At 37.9% G+C, this 24799-nt stretch overlaps 1 protein-coding gene across 1 annotated transcript in view; it reads left to right on the top strand.

Moving 5' to 3' along the window:
- The window catches only part of LOC138855130 ((E3-independent) E2 ubiquitin-conjugating enzyme UBE2O-like), a 30419-nt gene extending 15106 nt beyond the window's left edge, over positions 1-15313 (top strand). The window contains exons 4-7 of the mRNA XM_070102537.1: positions 2667-2760; positions 3472-3673; positions 11246-11352; positions 11829-15313. Coding sequence (XP_069958638.1) covers positions 2667-2760; positions 3472-3673; positions 11246-11352; positions 11829-12091 — 666 coding nt within the window. The 3' untranslated portion in view covers positions 12092-15313. The remainder of the gene's footprint in view (positions 1-2666; positions 2761-3471; positions 3674-11245; positions 11353-11828) is intronic.
- Positions 15314-24799: the final 9486 nt, after the last annotated feature.

Below are 24799 nucleotides of genomic sequence, written 5' to 3'. Positions count from 1 at the left end.
AGGATAAATAAGTATACACGATATGATGTAGGGCGAAATGACAGTAGTTTGTTGGATTATGTATTGGTAGATAAAAGACTGTTGAGTAGACTTCAGGATGTACATGTTTATAGAGGGGCCACAGATATATCAGATCACTTTCTAGTTGTAGCTACACTGAGAGTAAAAGGTAGATGGGATACAAGGAGAATAGAAGCATCAGGGAAGAGAGAGGTAAAGGTTTATAAACTAAAAGAGGAGGCAGTTAGGGTAAGATATAAACAGCTATTGGAGGATAGATGGGCTAATGAGAGCATAGGCAATGGGGTCGAAGAGGTATGGGGTAGGTTTAAAAATGTAGTGTTAGAGTGTTCAGCAGAAGTTTGTGGTTACAGGAAAGTGGGTGCAGGAGGGAAGAGGAGCGATTGGTGGAATGATGATGTAAAGAGAGTAGTAAGGGAGAAAAAGTTAGCATATGAGAAGTTTTTACAAAGTAGAAGTGATGCAAGGAGGGAAGAGTATATGGAGAAAAAGAGAGAAGTTAAGAGAGTGGTGAAGCAATGTAAAAAGAGAGCAAATGAGAGAGTGGGTGAGATGTTATCAACAAATTTTGTTGAAAATAAGAAAAAGTTTTGGAGTGAGATTAACAAGTTAAGAAAGCCTAGAGAACAAATGGATTTGTCAGTTAAAAATAGGAGAGGAGAGTTATTAAATGGAGAGTTAGAGGTATTGGGAAGATGGAAGGAATATTTTGAGGAATTGTTAAATGTTGATGAAGATAGGGAAGCTGTGATTTCGTGTATAGGGCAAGGAGGAATAACATCTTGTAGGAGTGAGGAAGAGTCAGTTGTGAGTGTGGGGGAAGTTCGTGAGGCAGTAGGTAAAATGAAAGGGGGTAAGGCAGCCGGGATTGATGGGATAAAGATAGAAATGTTAAAAGCAGGTGGGGATATAGTTTTGGAGTGGTTGGTGCAATTATTTAATAAATGTATGGAAGAGGGTAAGGTACCTAGGGATTGGCAGAGAGCATGCATAGTTCCTTTGTATAAAGGCAAAGGGGATAAAAGAGAGTGCAAAAATTATAGGGGGATAAGTCTGTTGAGTGTACCTGGTAAAGTGTATGGTAGAGTTATAATTGAAAGAATTAAGAGTAAGACGGAGAATAGGATAGCAGATGAACAAGGAGGCTTTAGGAAAGGTAGGGGGTGTGTGGACCAGGTGTTTACAGTGAAACATATAAGTGAACAGTATTTAGATAAGGCTAAAGAGGTCTTTGTGGCATTTATGGATTTGGAAAAGGCGTATGACAGGGTGGATAGGGGGGCAATGTGGCAGATGTTGCAAGTGTATGGTGTAGGAGGTAGGTTACTGAAAGCAGTGAAGAGTTTTTACGAGGATAGTGAGGCTCAAGTTAGAGTATGTAGGAAAGAGGGGAATTTTTTCCCAGTAAAAGTAGGCCTTAGACAAGGATGTGTGATGTCACCGTGGTTGTTTAATATATTTATAGATGGGGTTGTAAGAGAAGTAAATGCGAGGGTCTTGGCAAGAGGCGTGGAGTTAAAAGATAAAGAATCACACACAAAGTGGGAGTTGTCACAGCTGCTCTTTGCTGATGACACTGTGCTCTTGGGAGATTCTGAAGAGAAGTTGCAGAGATTGGTGGATGAATTTGGTAGGGTGTGCAAAAGAAGAAAATTAAAGGTGAATACAGGAAAGAGTAAGGTTATGAGGATAACAAAAAGATTAGGTGATGAAAGATTGAATATCAGATTGGAGGGAGAGAGTATGGAGGAGGTGAACGTATTCAGATATTTGGGAGTGGACGTGTCAGCGGATGGGTCTATGAAAGATGAGGTGAATCATAGAATTGATGAGGGAAAAAGAGTGAGTGGTGCACTTAGGAGTCTGTGGAGACAAAGAACTTTGTCCTTGGAGGCAAAGAGGGGAATGTATGAGAGTATAGTTTTACCAACGCTCTTATATGGGTGTGAAGCGTGGGTGATGAATGTTGCAGCGAGGAGAAGGCTGGAGGCAGTGGAGATGTCATGTCTGAGGGCAATGTGTGGTGTGAATATAATGCAGAGAATTCGTAGTTTGGAAGTTAGGAGGAGGTGCGGGATTACCAAAACTGTTGTCCAGAGGGCTGAGGAAGGGTTGTTGAGGTGGTTCGGACATGTAGAGAGAATGGAGCGAAACAGAATGACTTCAAGAGTGTATCAGTCTGTAGTGGAAGGAAGGCGGGGTAGGGGTCGGCCTAGGAAGGGTTGGAGGGAGGGGGTAAAGGAGGTTTTGTGTGCGAGGGGCTTGGACTTCCAGCAGGCATGCGTGAGCGTGTTTGATAGGAGTGAATGGAGACAAATGGTTTTTAATACTTGACGTGCTGTTGGAGTGTGAGCAAAGTAACATTTATGAAGGGATTCAGGGAAACCGGCAGGCCGGACTTGAGTCCTGGAGATGGGAAGTACAGTGCCTGCACTCTGAAGGAGGGGTGTTAATGTTGCAGTTTAAAAACTGTAGTGTAAAGCACCCTTCTGGCAAGACAGTGATGGAGTGAATGATGGTGAAAGTTTTTCTTTTTCGGGCCACCCTGCCTTGGTGGGAATCGGCCGGTGTGATAATAAAAAAAAAAAAATAAAAAAAAACAGTAAACCCATGGGTCACATGATGCTTCTATTCTTTCTCTACAGGTCTGTGTATCACTCCTTGGTACATGGAGTGGCAAAGGCACAGAGGTATGGACCAGCCAGAGTAATCTTCTTCAAGTCATCATCTCAATACAGGGTTAGTGTGTGTCACTTGAGTCCTAGAGGTGGGAAGTATAGTGCCTGCACTCTAAATGAGGGGTTTGGGATATTTGCAGTTTGGAGGGAGATCTGAACTGTGGTATCTGCACACCTCTGGCAAGACAGTGATAGTGTGAATGATGGTGATGGTGAAAGTGTTACTTTTTCAGGTCACCCTGCCTCGGTAGGAGACGGTCAGTACGTTATTTTTTAACATGCTGATTAAGAACCTTTACATTTACGTGCCTTGATCATTTCCACCATTTATCTACTTATTTAAATTTTATAAAACATCATTGTTCTCGGATGATACATCTCTGCCTCAGTTGTTGAATTTACTGATGTTCCTGCCAGCTTGTGTATTTTATTCAATTCCACCAGTATAATTTTTACAGTGGTACCTTGAGTTTCGAATAGCTTGTAACTCGAACAGTTACATAAGTGTATTTTTGTAAGTGCTTTTGTAAGTGTATTTTTGGGGGTCTGAAACCGACTAATCTAATTTACATTATTCCTTATGGGAACAAATTCATTTGGTATTGGCGCTTGAACAGCCTTCTGGGACAAATTAAGTTTGTAACTCTAGGTACCACTGTATTTGTGCAATATAATACTGTAATTAAATTTTTAAACGCAGAATCTTTAAAATAATAGTGATATAAGATTGTGTCTTTAATATGCTTCTAATTTTTTGTTTTGTTTTATATAGGTTTGATCTTAGTGAGTGAGCCATACTTCAATGAAGCTGGGTATGAGCGTCAGAAAGGTACACAGCAGGGACGGGAGAACTCTCGCATGTACAATGAAATGGTAGTTCTTAAACTAATTCAGGCTATGGCAAAAGTGATCCAGGCACCACCTGATATCTTTAAAAGTGAAATCATTCACCATTTTCATGTAAAAGCTTTTCGGTAAGTCCTGTGCTCCCAGTAATTCACTAAAAAAAGTTAGATTTTACTTTTTGCAGTGCCTACATGTACTGTTGTACTATTTTTAGTTCTTCATAACTTTATTAAGATTATAATCATCTTTTCAGCTTAAAGGATTTGTCTTCTTTATGACAAAGTATTTTGTTTTCAAGTTGCTAATCTGTTTTTCTGGGTTAAAAGCTGTATCTATATTGTTTTACCATCATCTCTTAAGAAAACATTTGAATGTTTTATAAAAAAATTATATTTCAACATAAATTGCAAAGGTTAGTGGATGAGTTTTGGAGGGCGTGTAAAGGTAGAAAGTTGAAAGTGAACATAGATAAGAGTAAGATGATGAGGGTATCAAACAATTTAGATAAAGAAAAATTGGATGTCACATTGGAGAGGGAGAGTATGGAAGAAGTGAATGTTTTCAGATGTTTGGGAGTTGACTTGTCAGCAGATGGGTTTATGAAGGATGAGGTTAGCCATAGAATTGATGAAGGAAAAAAGGTGAGTGGTGTGTTGAGGTATCTGTGGAGACAAAAATTGTTATCTATGGAGGCAAAGAAGGGAATTTACAAAAGTATAGTGGTACCAACACACTTGTATGGGTGTGAAGCTTGAGTTGTAAATGCTGCTGCGAGGAGGCGGCTGGAGGCAGTGGAGATGTCCTGTCTAAGGGCAATGTGTGGTGTAAATATTATGCAGAGAATTCATAGTGTGGAAATTTGGAGGAGGTGTGGAGTTACTAAAAGTATTAGTCAGAGGGCTGTAGAGGGAATGTTCAGGTGGTTTGGTCATTTAGAAAGAATGGAACAAAGTAGAATGACTTGGAGAGTGTATAAATCTGTAGGGGAAGGAAGGTGGGATAGGGGTCGTCCTCGCAAAGGTTGGAGGGAGGGGGTAGAGGAGGTTTTGTGGGCGAGGGGCTTGGACTTCCAGCAAGCATGCGTGAACATGTTAGATAGGAGTGAATGAAGATGAATGGTTTTTGGGACCTGACGAGCTGTTGGAGTGTGAGCAGGGTAATATTTTGTGAACGGATTCAGGGAAACCGGTTAGCCGGACTTGAATCTTGGAAGTGGGAAGTAAAATGCCTGCACTTTAAAGGAGGGTTTGGGATATTGGCAGTTTGGAGGGACTTCTAAACCTTTGCAAAGACAGTGATTATGTATGAGTGATGGTGAAAGTATTGAATAATGATGAAAGTATTTTTTCTTTCTTTTTAGGTCACCCTGCCTTGGTAGGAAATGGACAGTGTGTTTAAAAAAAAAATAGGTACTGTTTTTTGGACATTTTTTATATTTTTATTATTATCACACTGGCCGATTCCCACCAAGGCGGGGTGGCCCCGAAAAAGAAAAACTTCACCATCATTCACTCCATCACTGTCTTGCCAGAAGGGTGCTTTACACTACAGTTTTTAAACTGCAACATTAACACCCCTCCTTCAGAGTGCAGGCACTGTACTTCCCATCTCCAGGACTCAAGTCCGGCCTGCCGGTTTCCCTGAACCCCTTCATAAATGTTACTTTGCTCACACTCCAACAGCACGTCAAGTATTAAAAACCATTTGTCTCCATTCACTCTTATCAAACACGCTCACGCATGCCTGCTGGAAGTCCAAGCCCCTCGCACACAAAACCTCCTTTACCCCCTCCCTTCAACCTTTCCTAGGCCGACCCCGACCCCTACCTCGCCTTCCTTCCACTACACACTGATACACTCTTGAAGTCACTCTGTTTAGCTCCATTCTCTCTACATGTTCGAACCACCTCAACAACCCTTCCTCAGCCCTCTGGACAACAGTTTTGGTAATCCCGCACCTCCTCCTAACTTCCAAACTACGAATTCTCTACATTATATTCACACCACACATTGCCCTCAGACATGACATCTTCACTGCCTCCAGCCTTCTCCTCGCTGCAACATTCATCACCCATGCTTCACACCCATATAAGAGCGTTGGTAAAACTATACTCTCATACATTCCCCTCTTTGCCTCCAAGGACAAAGTTCTTTGTCTCCACAGACTCCTAAGTGCACCGCTCACCCTTTTCCCCTCATCAATTTTATGATTCACCTCATCTTTCATAGACCCATCCGCTGACACGTCCACTCCCAAATATCTGAATACATTCACCTCCTCCATACTCTCTCCCTCCAATCTGATATCCAATCTTTTATCACCTAATCTTTTTGTTATCCTCATAACCCTACTCTTTCCTATATTCACTTTTAATTTTCTTCTTTTACACACCCTACCAAATTCATCCACCAATCTCTGCAACTTCTCTTCAGAATCTCCCAAGAGCACAGTGTCATCAGCAAAGAGCAACTGTGACAACTCCCACTTTATGTGTGATTCTTTATCTTTTAACTCCACGCCTCTTGCCAAGACCCTCGCATTTACTTCTCTTACAACCCCATCTATAAATATATTAAACAACCACGGTGACATCACACATCCTTGTCTAAGGCCTACTTTTACTTGGAAATAATTTCCCTCTTTCCTACATACTCTAACTTGAGCCTCACTATTTTTATTTTTTTTATTATCACACCGGCCGATTCCCACCAAGGCAGGGTGGCCCGAAAAAGAAAAACTTTCACCATCATTCACTCCATCACTGTCTTGCCAGAAGGGTGCTTTACACTACAGTTTTTAAACTGCAACATTAACACCCCTCCTTCAGAGTGCAGGCACTGTACTTCCCATCTCCAGGACTCAAGTCCGGCCTGCCGGTTTCCCTGAATCCCTTCATAAATGTTACTTTGCTCACACTCCAACAGCACGTCAAGTATTAAAAACCATTTGTCTCCATTCACTCCTATCAAACACGCTCACGCATGCCTGCTGGAAGTCCAAGCCCCTCGCACACAAAACCTCCTTTACCCCCTCCCTCCAACCCTTCCTAGGCCGACCCCTACCCCGCCTTCCTTCCACTACAGACTGATACACTCTTGAAGTCATTCTGTTTCGCTCCATTCTCTCTACATGTCCGAACCACCTCAACAACCCTTCCTCAGCCCTCTGGACAACAGTTTTGGTAATCCCACACCTCCTCCTAACTTCCAAACTACGAATTCTCTGCATTATATTCACACCACACATTGCCCTCAGACATGACATCTCCACTGCCTCCAGCCTTCTCCTCGCTGCAACATTCATCACCCACGCTTCACACCCATATAAGAGCGTTGGTAAAACTATACTCTCATACATTCCCCTCTTTGCCTCCAAGGACAAAGTTCTTTGTCTCCACAGACTCCTAAGTGCACCACTCACTCTTTTTCCCTCATCAATTCTATGATTCACCTCATCTTTCATAGACCCATCCGCTGACACGTCCACTCCCAAATATCTGAATACGTTCACCTCCTCCATACTCTCTCCCTCCAATCTGATATTCAATCTTTCATCACCTAATCCTTTTGTTATCCTCATAACCTTACTCTTTCCTGTATTCACCTTTAATTTTCTTCTTTTGCACACCCTACCAAATTCATCCACCAATCTCTGCAACTTCTCTTCAGAATCTCCCAAGAGCACAGTGTCATCAGCAAAGAGCAGCTGTGACAACTCCCACTTTGTGTGTGATTCTTTATCTTTTAACTCCACGCCTCTTGCCAAGACCCTCGCATTTACTTCTCTTACAACCCCATCTATAAATATATTAAACAACCACGGTGACATCACACATCCTTGTCTAAGGCCTACTTTTACTGGGAAAAAATTTCCCTCTTTCCTACATACTCTAACTTGAGCCTCACTATCCTCGTAAAAACTCTTCACTGCTTTCAGTAACCTACCTCCTACACCATACACTTGCAACATCTGCCACATTGCCCCCCTATCCACCCTGTCATACGCCTTTTCCAAATCCATAAATGCCACAAAGACCTCTTTAGCCTTATCTAAATACTGTTCACTTATATGTTTCACTGTAAACACCTGGTCCACACACCCCCTACCTTTCCTAAAGCCTCCTTGTTCATCTGCTATCCTATTCTCCGTCTTACTCTTAATTCTTTCAATTATAACTCTACCATACACTTTACCAGGTACACTCAACAGACTTATCCCCCTATAATTTTTGCACTCTCTTTTATCCCCTTTGCCTTTATACAAAGGAACTATGTATGCTCTCTGCCAATCCCTAGGTACCTTACCCTCTTCCATACATTTATTAAATAATTGCACCAACCACTCCAAAACTATATCCCCACCTGCTTTTAACATTTCTATCTTTATCCCATCAATCCCGGCTGCCTTACCCCCTTTCATTTTACCTACTGCCTCACGAACTTCCCCCACACTCACAACTGGCTCTTCCTCACTCCTACAAGATGTTATTCCTCCTTGCCCTATACACGAAATCACAGCTTCCCTATCTTCATCAACATTTAACAATTCCTCAAAATATTCCTTCCATCTTCCCAATACCTCTAACTCTCCATTTAATAACTCTCCTCTCCTATTTTTAACTGACAAATCCATTTGTTCTCTAGGCTTTCTTAACTTGTTAATCTCACTCTAAAACTTTTTCTTATTTTCAACAAAATTTGTTGATAACATCTCACCCACTCTCTCATTTGCTCTCTTTTTACATTGCTTCACCACTCTCTTAACTTCTCTCTTTTTCTCCATATACTCTTCCCTCCTTGCATCACTTCTACTTTGTAAAAACTTCTCATATGCTAACTTTTTCTCCCTTACTACTCTCTTTACATCATCATTCCACCAATCGCTCCTCTTCCCTCCTGCACCCACTTTCCTGTAACCACAAACTTCTGCTGAACACTCTAACACTACATTTTTAAACCTACCCCATACCTCTTCGACCCCATTGCCTATGCTCTCATTAGCCCATCTATCCTCCAATAGCTGTTTATATCTTACCCTAACTGCCTCCTCTTTTAGTTTATAAACCTTCACCTCTCTCTTCCCTGATGCTTCTATTCTCCTTGTATCCCATCTACCTTTTACTCTCAGTGTCGCTACAACTAGAAAGTGATCTGATATATCTGTGGCCCCTCTATAAACATGTACATCCTGAAGTCTACTCAACAGTCTTTTATCTACCAATACATAATCCAACAAACTACTGTCATTTCGCCCTACATCATATCGTGTATACTTATTTATCCTCTTTTTCTTAAAATATGTATTACCTATAACTAAACCCCTTTCTATACAAAGTTCAATCAAAGGGCTCCCATTATCATTTACACCTGGCACCCCAAACTTACCTACCACACCCTCTCTAAAAGTTTCTCCTACTTTAGCATTCAAGTCCCCTACCACAATTACTCTCTCACTTGGTTCAAAGGCTCCTATACATTCACTTAACATCTCCCAAAATCTCTCTCTCTCCTCTGCATTCCTCTCTTCTCCAGGTGCATACACGCTTATTATGACCCACTTCTCGCATCCAACCTTTACTTTAATCCACATAATTCTTGAATTTACACATTCATATTCTCTTTTCTCCTTCCATAACTGATCATTTAACATTACTGCTACCCCTTCCTTTGCTCTAACTCTCTCAGATACTCCAGATTTAATCCCATTTGTTTCCCCCCACTGAAACTCTCCTACCCCCTTCAGCTTTGTTTCGCTTAGGGCCAGGACATCCAACTTCTTTTCATTCATAACATCAGCAATCATCTGTTTCTTGTCATCCGCACTACATCCACGCACATTTAAGCAACCCAGTTTTATAAAGTTTTTCTTCTTCTCTTTTTTAGTAATTGTATACAGGAGAAGGGGTTACTAGCCCATTGCTCCCGGCATTTTAGTCGCCTCATACGACACGCATGGCTTACGGAGGAAAGATTCTTTTCCACTTCCCCATGGACAATAGAAGAAATAAAAAAGAACAAGAGCTATTTAGAAAAAGGAGAAAAACCTAGATGTATGTATATATATATATGCATGTGCGTGTCTGTGAAGTGTGACCAAAGTGTAAGTAGGAGTAGCAAGATATCCCTGTTATCTTAGCGTGTTTATGAGACAGAAAAAGAAACCAGCAATCCTACCATCATGCAAAACAGTTACAGGTTTTTGTTTCACAGTCATCTGGCAGGACGGTAGTACTTCCCTGGGTGGTTGCTGTCTACCAACCTACTACCTCACTATCCTTGTAAAAACTCTTCACTGCTTTCAGTAACCTACCTCCTACACCATACACCTGCAACATCTGCCACATTGCCCCCCTGTCCACCCTGTCATACGCCTTTTCCAAATCCATAAATGCCACAAAGACCTCTTTAGCCTTATCTAAATACTGTTCGCTTATATGTTTCACTGTAAACACCTGGTCCACACACCCCCTACCTATCCTAAAGCCTCCTTGTTCATCTGCTATCCTATTCTCCGTCTTACTCTTAATTCTTTCAATAATAACTCTACCATACACTTTACCAGGTATACTCAGCAGACTTATCCCCCTATAATTTTTGCACTCTTTTGTCCCCTTTGCCTTTATACAAAGGAACTATGCATGCTCTCTGCCAATCCCTAGGTACCTTACCCTCTTCCATGCATTTATTAAATAATTGCACCAACCACTCCAAAACTATATCCCCACCTGCTTTTAACATTTCTATCTTTATCTCATCAATCCCGGCTGCCTTACCCCCTTTCATTTTACCTACTGCCTCACGAACTTCCCCCACACTCACAACTGGCTCTTCCTCACTCCTACAAGATGTTATTCCTCCTTCCCCTATACACGAAATCACAGCTTCCATCTTCATCAACATTTAACAATTCCTCAAAATATTCCCTCCATCTTCCCAATACCTCTAACTCTCCATTTAATAACTCTCCTCTCCTATTTTTAACTGACAAATCCATTTGTTCTCTAGGCTTCCTTAACTTGTTAATCTCACTCCAAAACTTTTTCTTATTTTCAACAAAATTTGTTGATAACATCTCACCCACTCTCTCATTTGCTCTCTTTTTACATTGCTTCACCACTCTCTTAACCTCTCTCTTTTTCTCCATATACTCTTCCCTCCTTGCATCACTTCTACTTTGTAAAAACTTCTCATATGCTAACTTTTTCTCCCTTACTACTCTCTTTACATCATCATTCCACCAGTCGCTCCTCTTCCCTCCCGCACCCACTTTCCTGTAACCACAAACTTCTGCTGAACACACTAACACTACATTTTTAAACCTACCCCATACCTCTTTGACCCCATTGCCTATGCTCTCATTAGCCCATCTATCCTCCAATAGCTGTTTATATCTTACCCTAACTGCCTCCTCTTTTAGTTTATAAACCTTTTGGACGTCAAAAGCTAATGCCTATGAAACTTAAAAATTAAAAATTAAAATAGCTATGTATTTTAATAATTTTGGTAAATCTTATAGCAGTAATGATTATAATAATACTGTTAGGCTCTTTATATGACTAGCATTACATGTCAAGAGAAAAGTAGTGATTTTAGTTTATAAGAAATACATTGTAACTATTTGAGTAAGTTTTTTTTAATATTACTGAAATCTTGTATTCTCCTTTTAACTAGAAATAATTGGAACTATCCTTTTTTCTACAGACAAGTGCAGAGGCTAGAGTGCTGGCTGGAGATATCAGAAAATTACAATATTTCTCATCCACTTTCACCAACAACACCAACCACCTTCAGGGAGATACATAAAACAGGTACTCTTAGTTTTATACTTTAACACCAGTAGAAATGCATTGGAGAAAAGCAGTTCATTGATTACTCATTGTGAAAGTTTTGCTTTGGTTATCCTCTTACATAGCAAGACAATCTTTAGTAGCAATTTGAGTGAGCTGATTAATTATATCAATTAAGAATCATAGGGATTACCGATTAGATTTGAGTGCTGGAGGTTGGAGGCACAGTACTTGCCAATGAGTGAAAAGAGGGTTTTTTTCATAGTTTGGAGGGTCATTTGATTTGTGATGTCCTTGGACAGTTTGGAAGGTCATTTGACTTGCAATGCCCTCACGCTTATGACAAGAATGCTAGAGACTTGAGTGTTGGTGAATGCATTTTTCCTTTGGTAGGAAATGACATGTTAAAAAAATTATAAATGCTGTGCTGTACAATATTAGCTTTCACAGAGGAAAAAAGTGTACATTTGTATTAATGTCTTTTCTTTTTCCATCAGATACCAAAGTGGAGTTGCCAGAATTTCCATTGATCCCTGCTTCTAAAGGTTTTTGTATCACCTTACGCAAAACCCTCCAGCAGTTTAAGGCTATTCTGGAGTCTGTGGGAGTGTCAACAGATCATCAAGCTCCTCCTGGTTTTAGCATAGCAGATATCAAGATTCCCACAACTTCCATGACTACAGGAAATATTGAAACTAGAGCCACTAAAGTTCCATCTGTCGAGACAGAAGAAGGAAACATTGTTGATGGTAACTCGTAGCTATTGTCCAATTCTAGCCCATTTATCCCAGTTATTAATGTTAATATTCAGTGCCTGTGCGGGTTGTGGTGTTCGTTAAGTTTTGCAAGTTGTGGACATTGTCAAATTCCGGTCCTCTACAATAATAAGTTAGGTATTTTTCCTTTTTGTAATGAATCTAAAAGGAGATGATATATTGCCATCCCAACAATGACTTTGTTATCCCAAAGAATATCTTTAACTAGTACTAAAACGTTTGTTTTATGTACACCGCTCTCTTGACAAACTTTTGTAATTATTATATTTTTTATTTTATGAATTTTTTGTGTAGTTCATGAGTACTGTATTATCATGTATCATTGTTAATATTTATTACTAGTTGACTTGTATATATTTTTCTTATAATTTCAGAATTTCACCCTTTCACATTATACATTACAGTAGTGTATCATTTTATGTAGTATCCCAGTACCTAAGGTTGCTACAAGGTAATTACTCTATTAGAACATAAATTAAAAAGAGATCATTTGTAAAATTTTATTAAATAAATACAAAATGAATATTTTCAAAGCCTTCAGTTCTTGCATGAATTAAAGGTCTACCCCTGTCTTTGAACTGTCTGTTAATCAAAGCTAATATTGTCATATTTTGAAGGTTAATTATTTAAATGCTTGAACAGATTGAAATAAGTATGTTATACAGTAAATTACTTTATGCTGTAGTATCAGTGTGCTATACAAAACAGTACATTCTTTGTTTATGGTAAACACACAAAAAAAAAAGCCATTCATGACCGTAGTAGTTTTAGCATATTGCAATCTACAGAAAAACTGGGATATTTCAAAGACTTTCTAGATAAGTACAGCACAGTATTTTATGTTTAAATATAATTATTTTGTGTATTTCCACAAATAATATACATTACCTTGTAAACCAGCTCTTTGATGTCCTCTGAAGGATTTGCTTCAAAGTGCCTCACTTATTTTTTTTATAGCATCTTGATCAGCAAAAGTAATTAATCAGTTTTATTATCATGAAGGATCTCGCATTTTTTATATTTTCATGATATTCGTTGTGGTTACTGAATATTTTTCACTTAATGTTGGCAGTTATAGATGATCAAGATGCACGTTTCTAAAGGTAATATTTTATCTCACCATCAGCAATAGTTATCAGGAAGTTTATTACATTTGAATAGTTTTTAAATGTTTCTTTACTGCTCTATTCCTGTATAACGGTTTCTTCCCCTCGCTTTATGCAATAGATGTGTTGCTGACCTGTGGCACAAAGTGGATTGATATAGAGCATATGCAGTATAACATGTAAAAAGTCAGGATTTGTTCTGAGACTGTATATTCCACATTTCTTGACTAATGTTCTCAAAGAAAGAAAAAAAAAAAAGCCTAAATGGTCATATACAAAAAATTAAATAAATTTGGCTCTTCCCCCAGAAAACTTGGTAAAACTATAACCCAAAATGCAGTCATAATACACATATAATAATATGTACTCTTCACTACAAAAGCAGGGAAAAATTCACATTACTTACTTTTACCAAAAAAAATTTTTTAGTATACCTGATAGACACCAAATGGCCATGTACCAAAAATAAATACAATTAATCAGAAAATAAATTAGAAAAATGTAAAATTCAAAATTTCGGTCATAATCCTCCTCCTCTTTTACATTCCCTTAACCACCAACCAGTCAGCCTGTTTTTGTCTGGATTGAAATGCACATGTTATAGACCTGTGAATACACAGCTTACTGCTATTTCCTCCCTCCATCCCTAACCCTGTGTGTTGGGGCAACCCATCTTCGTCTAACCTGGTGTACATTTTGTTTTGAATTAACGATAAATAATTAAAACCACCCATACGATTTTATTCACTATAAATTCTTGTTTGATTTCTCACACCCAAATTTACTTTGTTCATTCTTTGTTGGTATAAATCAGTTTAGTGGTATTTAAAGAGAGATTAAAAATCGAGTGGTGTTGGGCTTGGGTGATCTCAAGAACGATGGACATGGCATGTAGCACATTACTAGTAGAATTAGGGTCACCACATAAACTAAACCGCATAAAGCTAGGGAAACCGCTGTTGTGTATGTTGTAAAGAATCTCAAAGAAAGATGCACTCAGTTTTATAATATGGAGTGCACTGAAGATGCTTCTTGAAGCTCATCTTTAGTGTTAAAAGATATAGCTAAAAATGTCTTTACAGTAAAAAATTATATAAACCAAATTTTTTTGTTTTCTCTTGTAAGGGTATTTATAATATTAGTACATAATTGAATAATAATTTAGAGCACGTAATATTATAATGAATTGGTTGGTATACCTGCCCTTAACACCAGTCAGAAACTTTTAGTGTTTGTTAATTATTGTACATTACTAATATTGTCTTTCGGACATTTTTCTTTTGCTTATTTTTTCAGGTGAATTATTTCTGCGGTATTCACATTATGTATGAGTACTTATTTATTTCCACCTAATAGTGGCAGTGTGTGGTTTCCTTACCATTTTTTTTTTTTTCAGGACTGATTGTTGCATGTCACATAGTTCATAATATTCCTTAGGATGTTAATGTTTGACAGAGATTTTGCATGATTCCTAAGGTTAGTTATTGAACTCCAGATTTAAATTTAGGTAAAGGAGCACCTATGCATCATTCCGTATAGTTTATATCCAGAACTTTGCATGTATCCATTTACCTAAATTGATTGTCGGTATATCATACTCTTGACTAGATATTTGTTGTTTAAAACAGCTGCACTGATACATTGCACCTCTATGGTTATTAGATGTTCACTGAAGTACAAGGGGATGATAGACAAGTGTGATAGTGTTGGGGAGGAACATGTTTAAAGAGAGAGAGCGAGCGAGCGAGCAAGCAGTTGTGTTAAATTTTGTATTGCTTTTAAGCATCTTATAAGTCATTATGTCAGAAACTTTGTAACTTTTTATCTAAACATAAATAATATTGAAAAGTTTTTTAGAGATAGATTTTTTTTTTATTGCTTGATAAAGGGTACAAGACAATCTTGGCTTTATGGAATTTCATAGAGAATCTCGTTAAATTAGTAAAAAAAGTAAAATACCATACTTAAACTGATACGTGTATGATCATACAGAAAGAAAAAGAAAACCATGAAAAAAAAAAAATGCAATCTTGAATGTAACTATTCTAAAATGGATAATCATTGACTAAATTTGTTTCATTGTAAATAGGGAAAAAGAAAGTAATGTATTAATAAAAGTTAAAATCATGCTGCAATATAATAAAGCATTCTTATTAAAGTTGAAGAAATCATATTAATTAGAGGCTGAATAAAAATAATACAAGCTTAGTGTGTGTTCTAGGCTGCATGTTTTAAAGCAGGCATGGGTATCTTAATGCAGGTGCTGGTGGTAATCATCTGGGAAGCACTAAACCCTTTGGGCTCATACTATGCCTGAGGACTGGAGGTAATCACATTTGATCCAAGGAATAGAATAGCTCCAATTCTTTGGAACATAGGACTTTCACATGCATCTAGCCCAACCTACTGCCTCTGGAAAGTCAGTGATAAGGTTTGGTGGATTTTAAATTTGTACAGTGCCACATAAATCCATAGCATTCAGTTTGCTGCTTATAAGTGCTAATTTTTAGCTTTTTTGAGTATTACTTTTAATTTTTCTACTGATGCTGAAGTAGACTGCTGAGGATCTAATTTGATTTGATTTTAAAATTAGTTTAAAATTGTAGAAAAATATGTTGGTTGTTTAGAGGAGTGAAGTTGAGGATCATATGAGTAATATTTACAATATAAGTGTTATCAGTATTCTTTAGGATTTTAAAACAATCATTATATTGACTGACATTACAATTATTAGTTGTTATATTGAACCTGCCATGTTAATCATACCACAAAGTTTATTTGCTGTTGTGTATTGAATTGGGCAAAGAATTTGATAAGACAATCCATTTAAAAGAATATTTTATTTATGTATAGTATCATATTATACTCTGATAAAAAAGTGACAGTTCTTTAAATGCTGAGATTGCCCCCTTAAAAAAACTAAATACACGACTATGAAAAAATTTTTGTTAAAACTATTCAGTTTTTTGATGTACTTTTTCATTTTCATTTATGAGAAGTTTGTGTGTGGAGATGTTTTTGAGGCTGACTATTAGTCAAGGACTTGCCTAATACAGGGGGCGTCGACTTATGATTTAAAACCATTTTTGTGACCTAGCTTATGACTAAATTTGCCCATTTTCAAATAAATTTTTTTCTCTTTTAAAATTTACTAAAATCCATTAATCCTTTTCCAGGGGGAATTCCTGTCTTGGGAGGCAGGAAAAAAAATACTTAATATAATGCTAATATCAACTCACGGCTTTTTTTATCTATCCCCAATTGATCTAATATGACATAAAAAAACAATATAAATAACAAAAGAAACATGGTATATAGAATGAATAAAATGTCATTATGTGTCCATTCCGTTTCCGCTCTGATCATGTCTTCCCATGTTTCCCCCCATCTGAAAATCTTCTTATAAGAGAAAACAGTGTTTGTGAGACTAACTGTACTAGATCCCCAGTTTCAAAAGGGAAAAACACGGGAAACAATGTATTTATAAAAAAAAATATTGTAAAAAAAGCAATAAAACATAAATAGAGAATGTAAAAAAAATAAACTGGTTTTGTAAAGTTTTGCTTTACTATTTCCCTTTGGGAGAAGAAAATGTTGGCAGAGCAGTGTATGCTGTGAATAGCCCTATAAACCCCAACAGCAACATTGAAGTTCTTTTTTTTTTCTATCATTTAAAATTATTAGCTTACTTCCCCCTCTTAATGCTCCCTTTATCACTGAACTTGACAACTTTTTTTTTTTTTTTTCACTTCACTTTTCCCCGGTTTATTTATTAAAAATGTAAATGCTAAAACCCCTCTTAACCCCAACCTTGTTTGGGTTTTTAAATCTATGATTTCATGTTTTAAATTTCCCATGGACATCATCATCTTTTTCTTCTCAGCATTTGCCCTTTTGCACTTATTTTTTAGGACCCATGGTTAAAAAAGAAATTTGGCAAAATAACTGCACAAAACACAAAAAAGCATGGGGGGGTAAACCGGCACTGCTCAGCAAAAGGGGTGGGGGGTTTTGCTTCCCAACTAGTGGCACATTCGGGGAATTTCGCCAATTATCGTTATTATAAGGGGGAAGCACAAAACCCCAGGGGGGATTATATTTTTGCTGGGGGATGAGGGAAGGGTATTCAGGCAATTTAGAGAACTGGAGCACAGATACAATTCCCGGAACCCACGAGCCCTCACCAGCCAAGGAACCCCCTTTGGGGGGGAAGCTGCCGTAATGGGGATTTTGGCTCATAACTGGGAGCAAAAAATTGCGACGGTCGATCTCAAAAAATTTTTTTAAAAATTAAGGCACGGAACTTTCCGGGTATTTTTATTGGAATAGGGCCCATCCAGTGGCTTTATCAAAAAAATTTCTGGGACAAAATTTTAAAGGCCAGTAAAACCCATATACAAAAAATGGGGGGAACACCCCTCAGTTTGGGGTTGGGGAAAAGAGCACCAAAAAATAGGGTGCTCTTTGCACCAACCCAAGGCTGAGGACTGTTTAAATTCATTTTCTGTATATAGTTCTACTGTTTTCAAATTATGCCCTAATTTGTATTTAAATCACGGGATGGCGTTTCTAAATAAAGATCCCCGGGTATGCCGGTTTTAAATTTCTTTTTAAAAAATACTGCATACTATTCTTGTACAAAAATTTCCGTATGTTGGGGCACCATAAATCGGGGTTTCACTGTTTTTGATTTGTATGCGTATTAATAAAGTCGGGATACAGTTCAGCGGGTTGGCCCCCAAAAAAGGGAAATTGATACTACAGTGATTGGGGGAGAATAGTACAAAGGGCAAAATACAGGGTTTGAAATTGAAATGTAAAAAACTATAAAAAAATGGCTTTAGAGTTCATGTATTTAATATGTTTAGCTTTTAATGCAAAAAAAAATAAATAAAAAAAAAATAAGAAATTTTACATGGCATTAAACACGGGAAAGGCAGCTCATCACACTAAAGTATTAAATATGGAAATTTGGGCCCAGGGTTTCATTTGTTATTTTTTGTAATTTTAAAAATTTTAAATATTGCCTAGTATAAAAAAAGAAAGTGCAGGAAATTTTAAAAAAAGCATTTATTTGCTTTTAAAAATTAACTTTAAATTAAATATTTAATCATCAGTAAATTGTCTTAAGACTAATTAAAGTACAGCTGTAAAAATTGTGATTGCCGGGATATTTGTACTATAAAAAAAAAATAAAATATATTAAATGAACCTAAAAATGAAAGGAGAGTTCTTCGCTTAGATACCCATTTTTTCACTGCAGTCATAGGGGCATGTTATTTTGAATTTTAAAAATATATGCTTTAATTATGCCTAAAAAGGGGGTTTGCTAACTTTTAAAAAAAAGACACCATAAAAAAAAAGTTAAAAAAATTTAAATTTTAAGAAGTTTCAATCTTCCACCCACTTTAGTAATACCCCAACCCTCCAGCTGGGATGTTGCCCATATTTTCTAGTCAGTTTCTCGGGACAATATATTTAAAAAATGTTTTGGGATATGACCACAATACATTTATAGAACCCATTAATTTATGTTTGTAAATGTATAAAAATGTTCATTTGGGGAAAATTATCATAAAAAAAGGTATTGCACTTTCACATGAAATTGTGTAGGTGCTGCCTGATTTTTTTAATATTTTTCTATGCACAAGTTTTTAATAATACAGTAATAAAAAAAAGAGTTGATTTTTTTTATTTTGGGATTAAAATGTTGAACTGAGGTGTGGGTTAAGGCATTTGAAACAGTGTGTCATTTGGTTATTGCTGTGGTTATGTATTGTGGGCATACTCTTTTTCTTTTCTGACTACCCTTTTTTTCTCATCTTTGTAAAATTTCTTAGTGTGTAATATTAAACCCAACAAATTTGGGAAATCCCAAACCTGTATCACTTGTTGATTATGTAATTTTTAAAAACGATTTAATAGGACACATTATCAGATGTTGAGGGTTTAAAAATTTTATATTTGAATAGGGTATAGTATATTTATAATTCTGAAAATTTTTGAATTTTACACAAGACATAAGGAATTTCGGGAAAAAGTAGAAATGTATTATTTTTGTTTTTTAAAGGGTTTAAATTTTTAAGACTATTCCAGGGTAATGGGGTTTGATTAAAAAATTGTTGTTGTGCACTATGACATGGCTGGTCTTGAAAAATGAAAAATTTTCCCAGTGGATTTACCCACTAAATTAATGTTTATGTAAAAATTTTAAAAAAATTTCCCGTTATTATTTGATGGATATTTGTATATAAACCCCGATTTTATGGCATTATATTTTAAAATTAGTTTGTATCTGTTTCACTTGTCATTAAGATTCTTAATGATTAGCAAAAAAATAAAATTTTTCGGATATTGAGATTGTAATATTCTGAAATTTTTTGTCAAAAATTAAAAATATGATACATCCACACATCCCCTTTTTGTCTTGTAAATCACCTAAAAAATATTTTAGTAAAATTTTTTATTAAAAACCCCAGCGTATGACCCTTTTTAATGGGTTTGGAAGTTTTATTATTATAATAATTATTGAAAGGCCACTTGAAAAAGACATTTTTTACTTTATATAATACATATATATTAAACCCAATAAATACATTTATTATAAAAAAAAGTGCTAAACCCACTGGGGTCATGCAGCAAAAATACATATGTATATATTCTATACAGTATGAATTGATACAGGGGGGCATCACTAGGCTGCAAATGAGTACTGGAAAATTTGGGCGGGACAAAGAGGAACCCGAAAGTATTTATAATAAAGTATTCACAAAAAGCCAAGTACCCCATTTCCCCAAAAGGGAGTCATGACGACACTTAACTATGTGATGGAAAAGGCCTCTTAATTTTCAAGTTTATATATGGAATAAAAAAAGGGATGAGAGGCTTGCCTGCAGTTGCAAGTATCGCCACAGGGATAAACCAAACCCCTGGTTCTGACAGACAGGGTATCACAATCTAGTCATGTGCTCCCTTTTTTTAACAACTTTTTTGCCCGGGAAAAATCCCCTTTGATACAGTGCCAGGTCTCGGGGAATCTAGTTTTTCCTTACCCAATCCAATTAAAACCCATTTTACGGGAAGGATATAAACTTTTCCCGGGTTGGGAAGAATTGAGAAAATTTATGTAACATTTTGGGAATCTTTTTTTAAAGAAACTTTTTTGCCACACAGTGGCTTCATCAGTTTTAAAAATAAAAGCAGGAAGGTATAAGGAGAGGGGGGTTTGAGGAAAATCAACCCCTCAGCCTGGAGTCAATTGTTCAGTCCATAAATTTTGTAAAAACGAAGCACAAAAAGGCCAAAAAACCCCATATACTTTCCTGGAACCCAGGGGCAAGCGGAGGAGGCGGGGTCATGGGAACCATCCACTAGTCTAAAGTGGGGTCTTTGCCCAAAAGATTGGACAAGTTTTAAAGGGAATTTTTTGATCAAGATCCTGTGATGTTTTTGATTTCCCGACAGATGTTGATGAATGTTTTTGAAAACCAAAAAATTGAAAAATTAGACACTTATAAACACATAAATTTTATTGATTCCCATTATGTTGAAAAATACACTCATTTTTAAACCCTTTCGTTTTAAAATTTCATCACTTTTTCCAAGTTGATATCCTTCAGTTATACATGAAAAGTAGACAAATATTTCACATGTGTTACTTACACACACAAAATATATATAAACACTTTCATACATATATACTTATATATACATACATGTGTAAAACTTTTCCAGTATGAATTTTCATAAAAGGGGCATTAAGGGTTGTTAATGAATGCCAGCAAATTTAGGCTGGACAATGAAAAAAATTTTTCAGTAAAAAGGATAAAAACCTCTGAAAGACCCTGCCCCCCTATTATCAGCACCCGGGGCCCGAGGTGGCCATCTATCACTGGACAACATGGCATACATTCACAGCCAGCAATGAACATGAAAGGGTAAACCTGCCTGGAAGAAAAAAAATTTATTTCATAAGTACATGCACAATAGAGCCTGTTTTTATGGCAGGTTGGGTTTCCCAGCCCAAAATACTGAAAAGGGGAAACACCCTTTTTTTTTTTTTAAATGCAATAACACCTGATAACATTTTTACACTATCTTTTTTAATGAGCAAAAGCTAGGCCAAAAAATGAAAATACAGTACACACATTTTTTAAAATTTTTTTGTCCTTAGCGACATTAGGGGGTGAATATATTTAAGGGTGGGTCTAAAATAAAGGGCCGAAAGGAAACTAAAAACCCAAAGTGAATGCTCAAAAGAGGGCTCTCTGTACAAGGTATACAGGCCTAGCTGATACCTGTATAGAAAGCCCCTGGTCATGGGGCTTTTTGGGCAAATTAGGTCAGTGTTTTTTCCCATGATCGACACACCAGTTGACTAACCCCAAAGGTCCTACTTACTGCTAGGTAACAGAAAAAACGGGGTTCTTAAGGAAACACAACCCAATGTTTTCCCCCAAAACCGGGATCAAACCCCTGACCTAAAGTATGCCGGGTGTGCGGGGCAATCAAGACACAGGACACCTTAATGGGGCTTAAGTTGACCCAAAGGGAAGGGTAGCTTTAAATTAATTTAAATTCATGGGAGAGAGTGCAAGCCCTGGGTTTCCCAAATGCCTGGAGGCAGGGAAAGGTAATAAAGCGCCCAAAAGTAAGAGTAAACCCAAACCCTTGTATTAAGACCCGGGAAACCCTTTTAAAAGGTTTGGACACCAAAAATGTTTGGTCATTTTTACCATTTGATATTTTTTGAAAAGTAAAACTTCGTCCACTAATAAAGAACTGCCCAAACATTGTGTGGTGCCCAAACCTTTCAAAGGTTCCTGGCTTTTAATACAAAATTTGGGATTTCCCCTTTACTTCAGCCGGGGCTTGATTACCTTCCATGCCCCAGGCATTATATGACCCCCAAAGGGGTTTATTACCCCCCATGAATGAATGAAAATTTTTAAATGCTGCTGCCATCAACAGCAGTTACTGCATTGTTGCTGTTGCCATCTCTGGTATCTCCATTGAAAAAAAAATAAAAGAACATTATAAGGACACTGGGAATCCAAAAAGCAAAAGAATTAATGTTTAAATCCTTTGGGGGGTTGCACTTACTGCAAAAAAGTTTGCTGCAATTTTTCTGATTATTATTATAATCAAAAAAAAGAATTAAGCCAAAGGGCTATAAAAGAATTTTTCCCGGGAGAGGGTAGGTCATTTATTAGATTGGGCCAGATTTTTACTGCGGGAGGGCCTTTTTCATTGCAGTTACCCGTATTAACCCATCCCTTTGCTTCAAAGTTTGTAATTGTCTGGGACCCCAGTGTTTTAAGCTATTCAAAATTTAATTCACCTCATCCCTAGTTCTTAAGTATACAATTTTGGGTTTTCCCCGCATTATAGAAAAAAATAAAAAAATGTTTTCTGTTGGGCCCCTGGTCATGCTGATTTTCCCGGAAAACAAGCGGGCCCCAGATTTGTTGCATGATCTGCAGTACATCCCCCAGCAGTTTCTATAGGGGGTTTTCCCATTCTCTGAAAAATTTTGCTGAACTCTACTCACCTTCAAAAACCATTGGCAAAAAAACGTTGGTCTGATATACCCATAACAAATTACATTCTATCAAAATAAGTTTGGGTTTCGGGGCCCTTGTCATTGAAAAGGGTTTGGGGAGACAACACCCCGGGGGTTTTCGCATTGGACACACTAGACTAACTCATGGGTATCTCATGGAGGCGCCTGTTCCCCCCCGTGAGAATTGTCTATTTCCCAGTTTCATTTTCCCCATATTCTATTGGACTGTCCTGTTATAAAACGAACACCCAGAATTTTCCCCCGGGCGTTTGTCCCCGTTTTGTTGCGCCCCTACCAAACTAGTGGTTAAATGGTTAACCTCCCCTTTTAAAAAGTACCCCCAAAAAGCCATAAAACCCCAAAACGGGGCCCGGGGACCCGGCCTTAAAAACACCCGGTTTTAAACACCTCATGGTACACATCTACGGGCCCTTTAAAGGCATTTGGCCGGGAACACCAAATTGGTAAGATTTTGCAGTGGGGTACCTAAACACCCCACGGTACACATCTGCTGGTTTTAGAAGCAGTATGTACCTGAACCCCTTCATGGTATGCATCTAAGCAGTAGGTACCTGAACACCTAATGGTACCCCTTACTGGCTTTGGGAAGGTAAGTCCAAACACTTAAAGGTCGCACCCAAGAAATTTACCAGAACACCTTACAGTATAGATCTCCCGGGCAGGGGAGTATTCTCCTGCCCATTTTTTTGGTATTCTACTGGCGTTGGGAAGAACGCCACCGCGGCTCGAGTCTGTTGGCCCCAGTTATTTGACCCCCCTCAGTGAGCTTGCAGCATGGGGGGTTCTGCTAGAACTGGACCACCTTGCGGTGTGTCAATTGGTCTTGAAGGCGGGTAGATAGTACCACCAGACCTCTTACGGGGGCCTTCTCCCGGCCTTGGAAGTTTTACAGGACTCCCCGGGTGATGCCCCCCCGGAAACCACCCCCCTATTTGGTAAACCCGGGCCGGGTCATCGGATCCCTTTTTTTTAGTGGGACCCCCACGGAAAAAAAGGTTTGGGGTTTTTTACACTGAACTGGGCTAGGACCGAAAATTGAATTTGGGAAGTATGATGGAGGGAACACTGAGATATGCTACAGGACCGTAGGGGAAACGGTGGAAATAAATGGTATAAAATCCCCGACACAATGGAAATAAACACAAATGAGAAATGTGACCCTTTAAATTGGGCCTTTCGCCCACACAGGGGGTTTTTCAAAAAAAAGAATTACCTGGGTTGGAAGGGAAGCGGATTTTTCGGTTGGGGGTCAGGTGAAAAAATCCCGCATCTGGATTTACATTTGGGGTTGTAAATTTAAAAAAATTGGGGTAGGAAAAAACGGGAAAATTTTTGGAGCAGATTTTCAAGTGTTTTATGGGGAAAGGCGATAAGGTTTTTCAAGGGGGCCTTTGATGGGGCCCTTATTCTGGTTAAAGTTGTCGGATAAAAAAACCCCAAGAACCTGGAATCATCACTTTTTTTCTATATCCAAATTTAAACCAAATAGTTTTCCCTTAAAATACCCGGCCCCCCAAGTTTTTCTTCATCACCCCCCAATAAAGCCTTTAAAACTTAAAATTTGCCCCTTAAAAAAACCCTTTTTCCTCCAAAACCCCAACCCGGAAATCATCAGAGGGAAATTTTTTCCCCTGACCTAAACCGGGCCTTTACCGCGTTCCCCCCCAGGGCAATTTTGGCCCAAAACCGGGGGGAAACATCAAAAAGGATCACTTTCCCCCCCTGATTTTTTTAATTGCCACCGTAGTGGAACACTAAAGAAGACAAGGGTGTCGTGTGACGCTAAAAGAGGGCCCGGGGTTGAAATTGACGAATAGTGTCATGTGACGGGTCTCGATAAGAAAAGACGCTGTGGGGTGATAGGGGCGACGTAGATAAAAAATGTCAAAGGACACAGTAAAAGATATTGTATATGACACAGAAAAAGGGTCGTGGGGACACGGGGGTAGGAGTGCCATGTGACATAGAAAAAGGGTGTCTAGTGGACACGGTTGAGCAGGGCG

The sequence above is a fragment of the Cherax quadricarinatus genome, chromosome 82 (assembly GCF_038502225.1).
Source record: "Cherax quadricarinatus isolate ZL_2023a chromosome 82, ASM3850222v1, whole genome shotgun sequence".
Lineage (NCBI taxonomy): Eukaryota > Metazoa > Arthropoda > Malacostraca > Decapoda > Parastacidae > Cherax > Cherax quadricarinatus.
The sequence above is the reverse complement of the archived record's forward strand: the minus strand, read 5'-3'. Positions and strand labels throughout refer to the sequence as shown.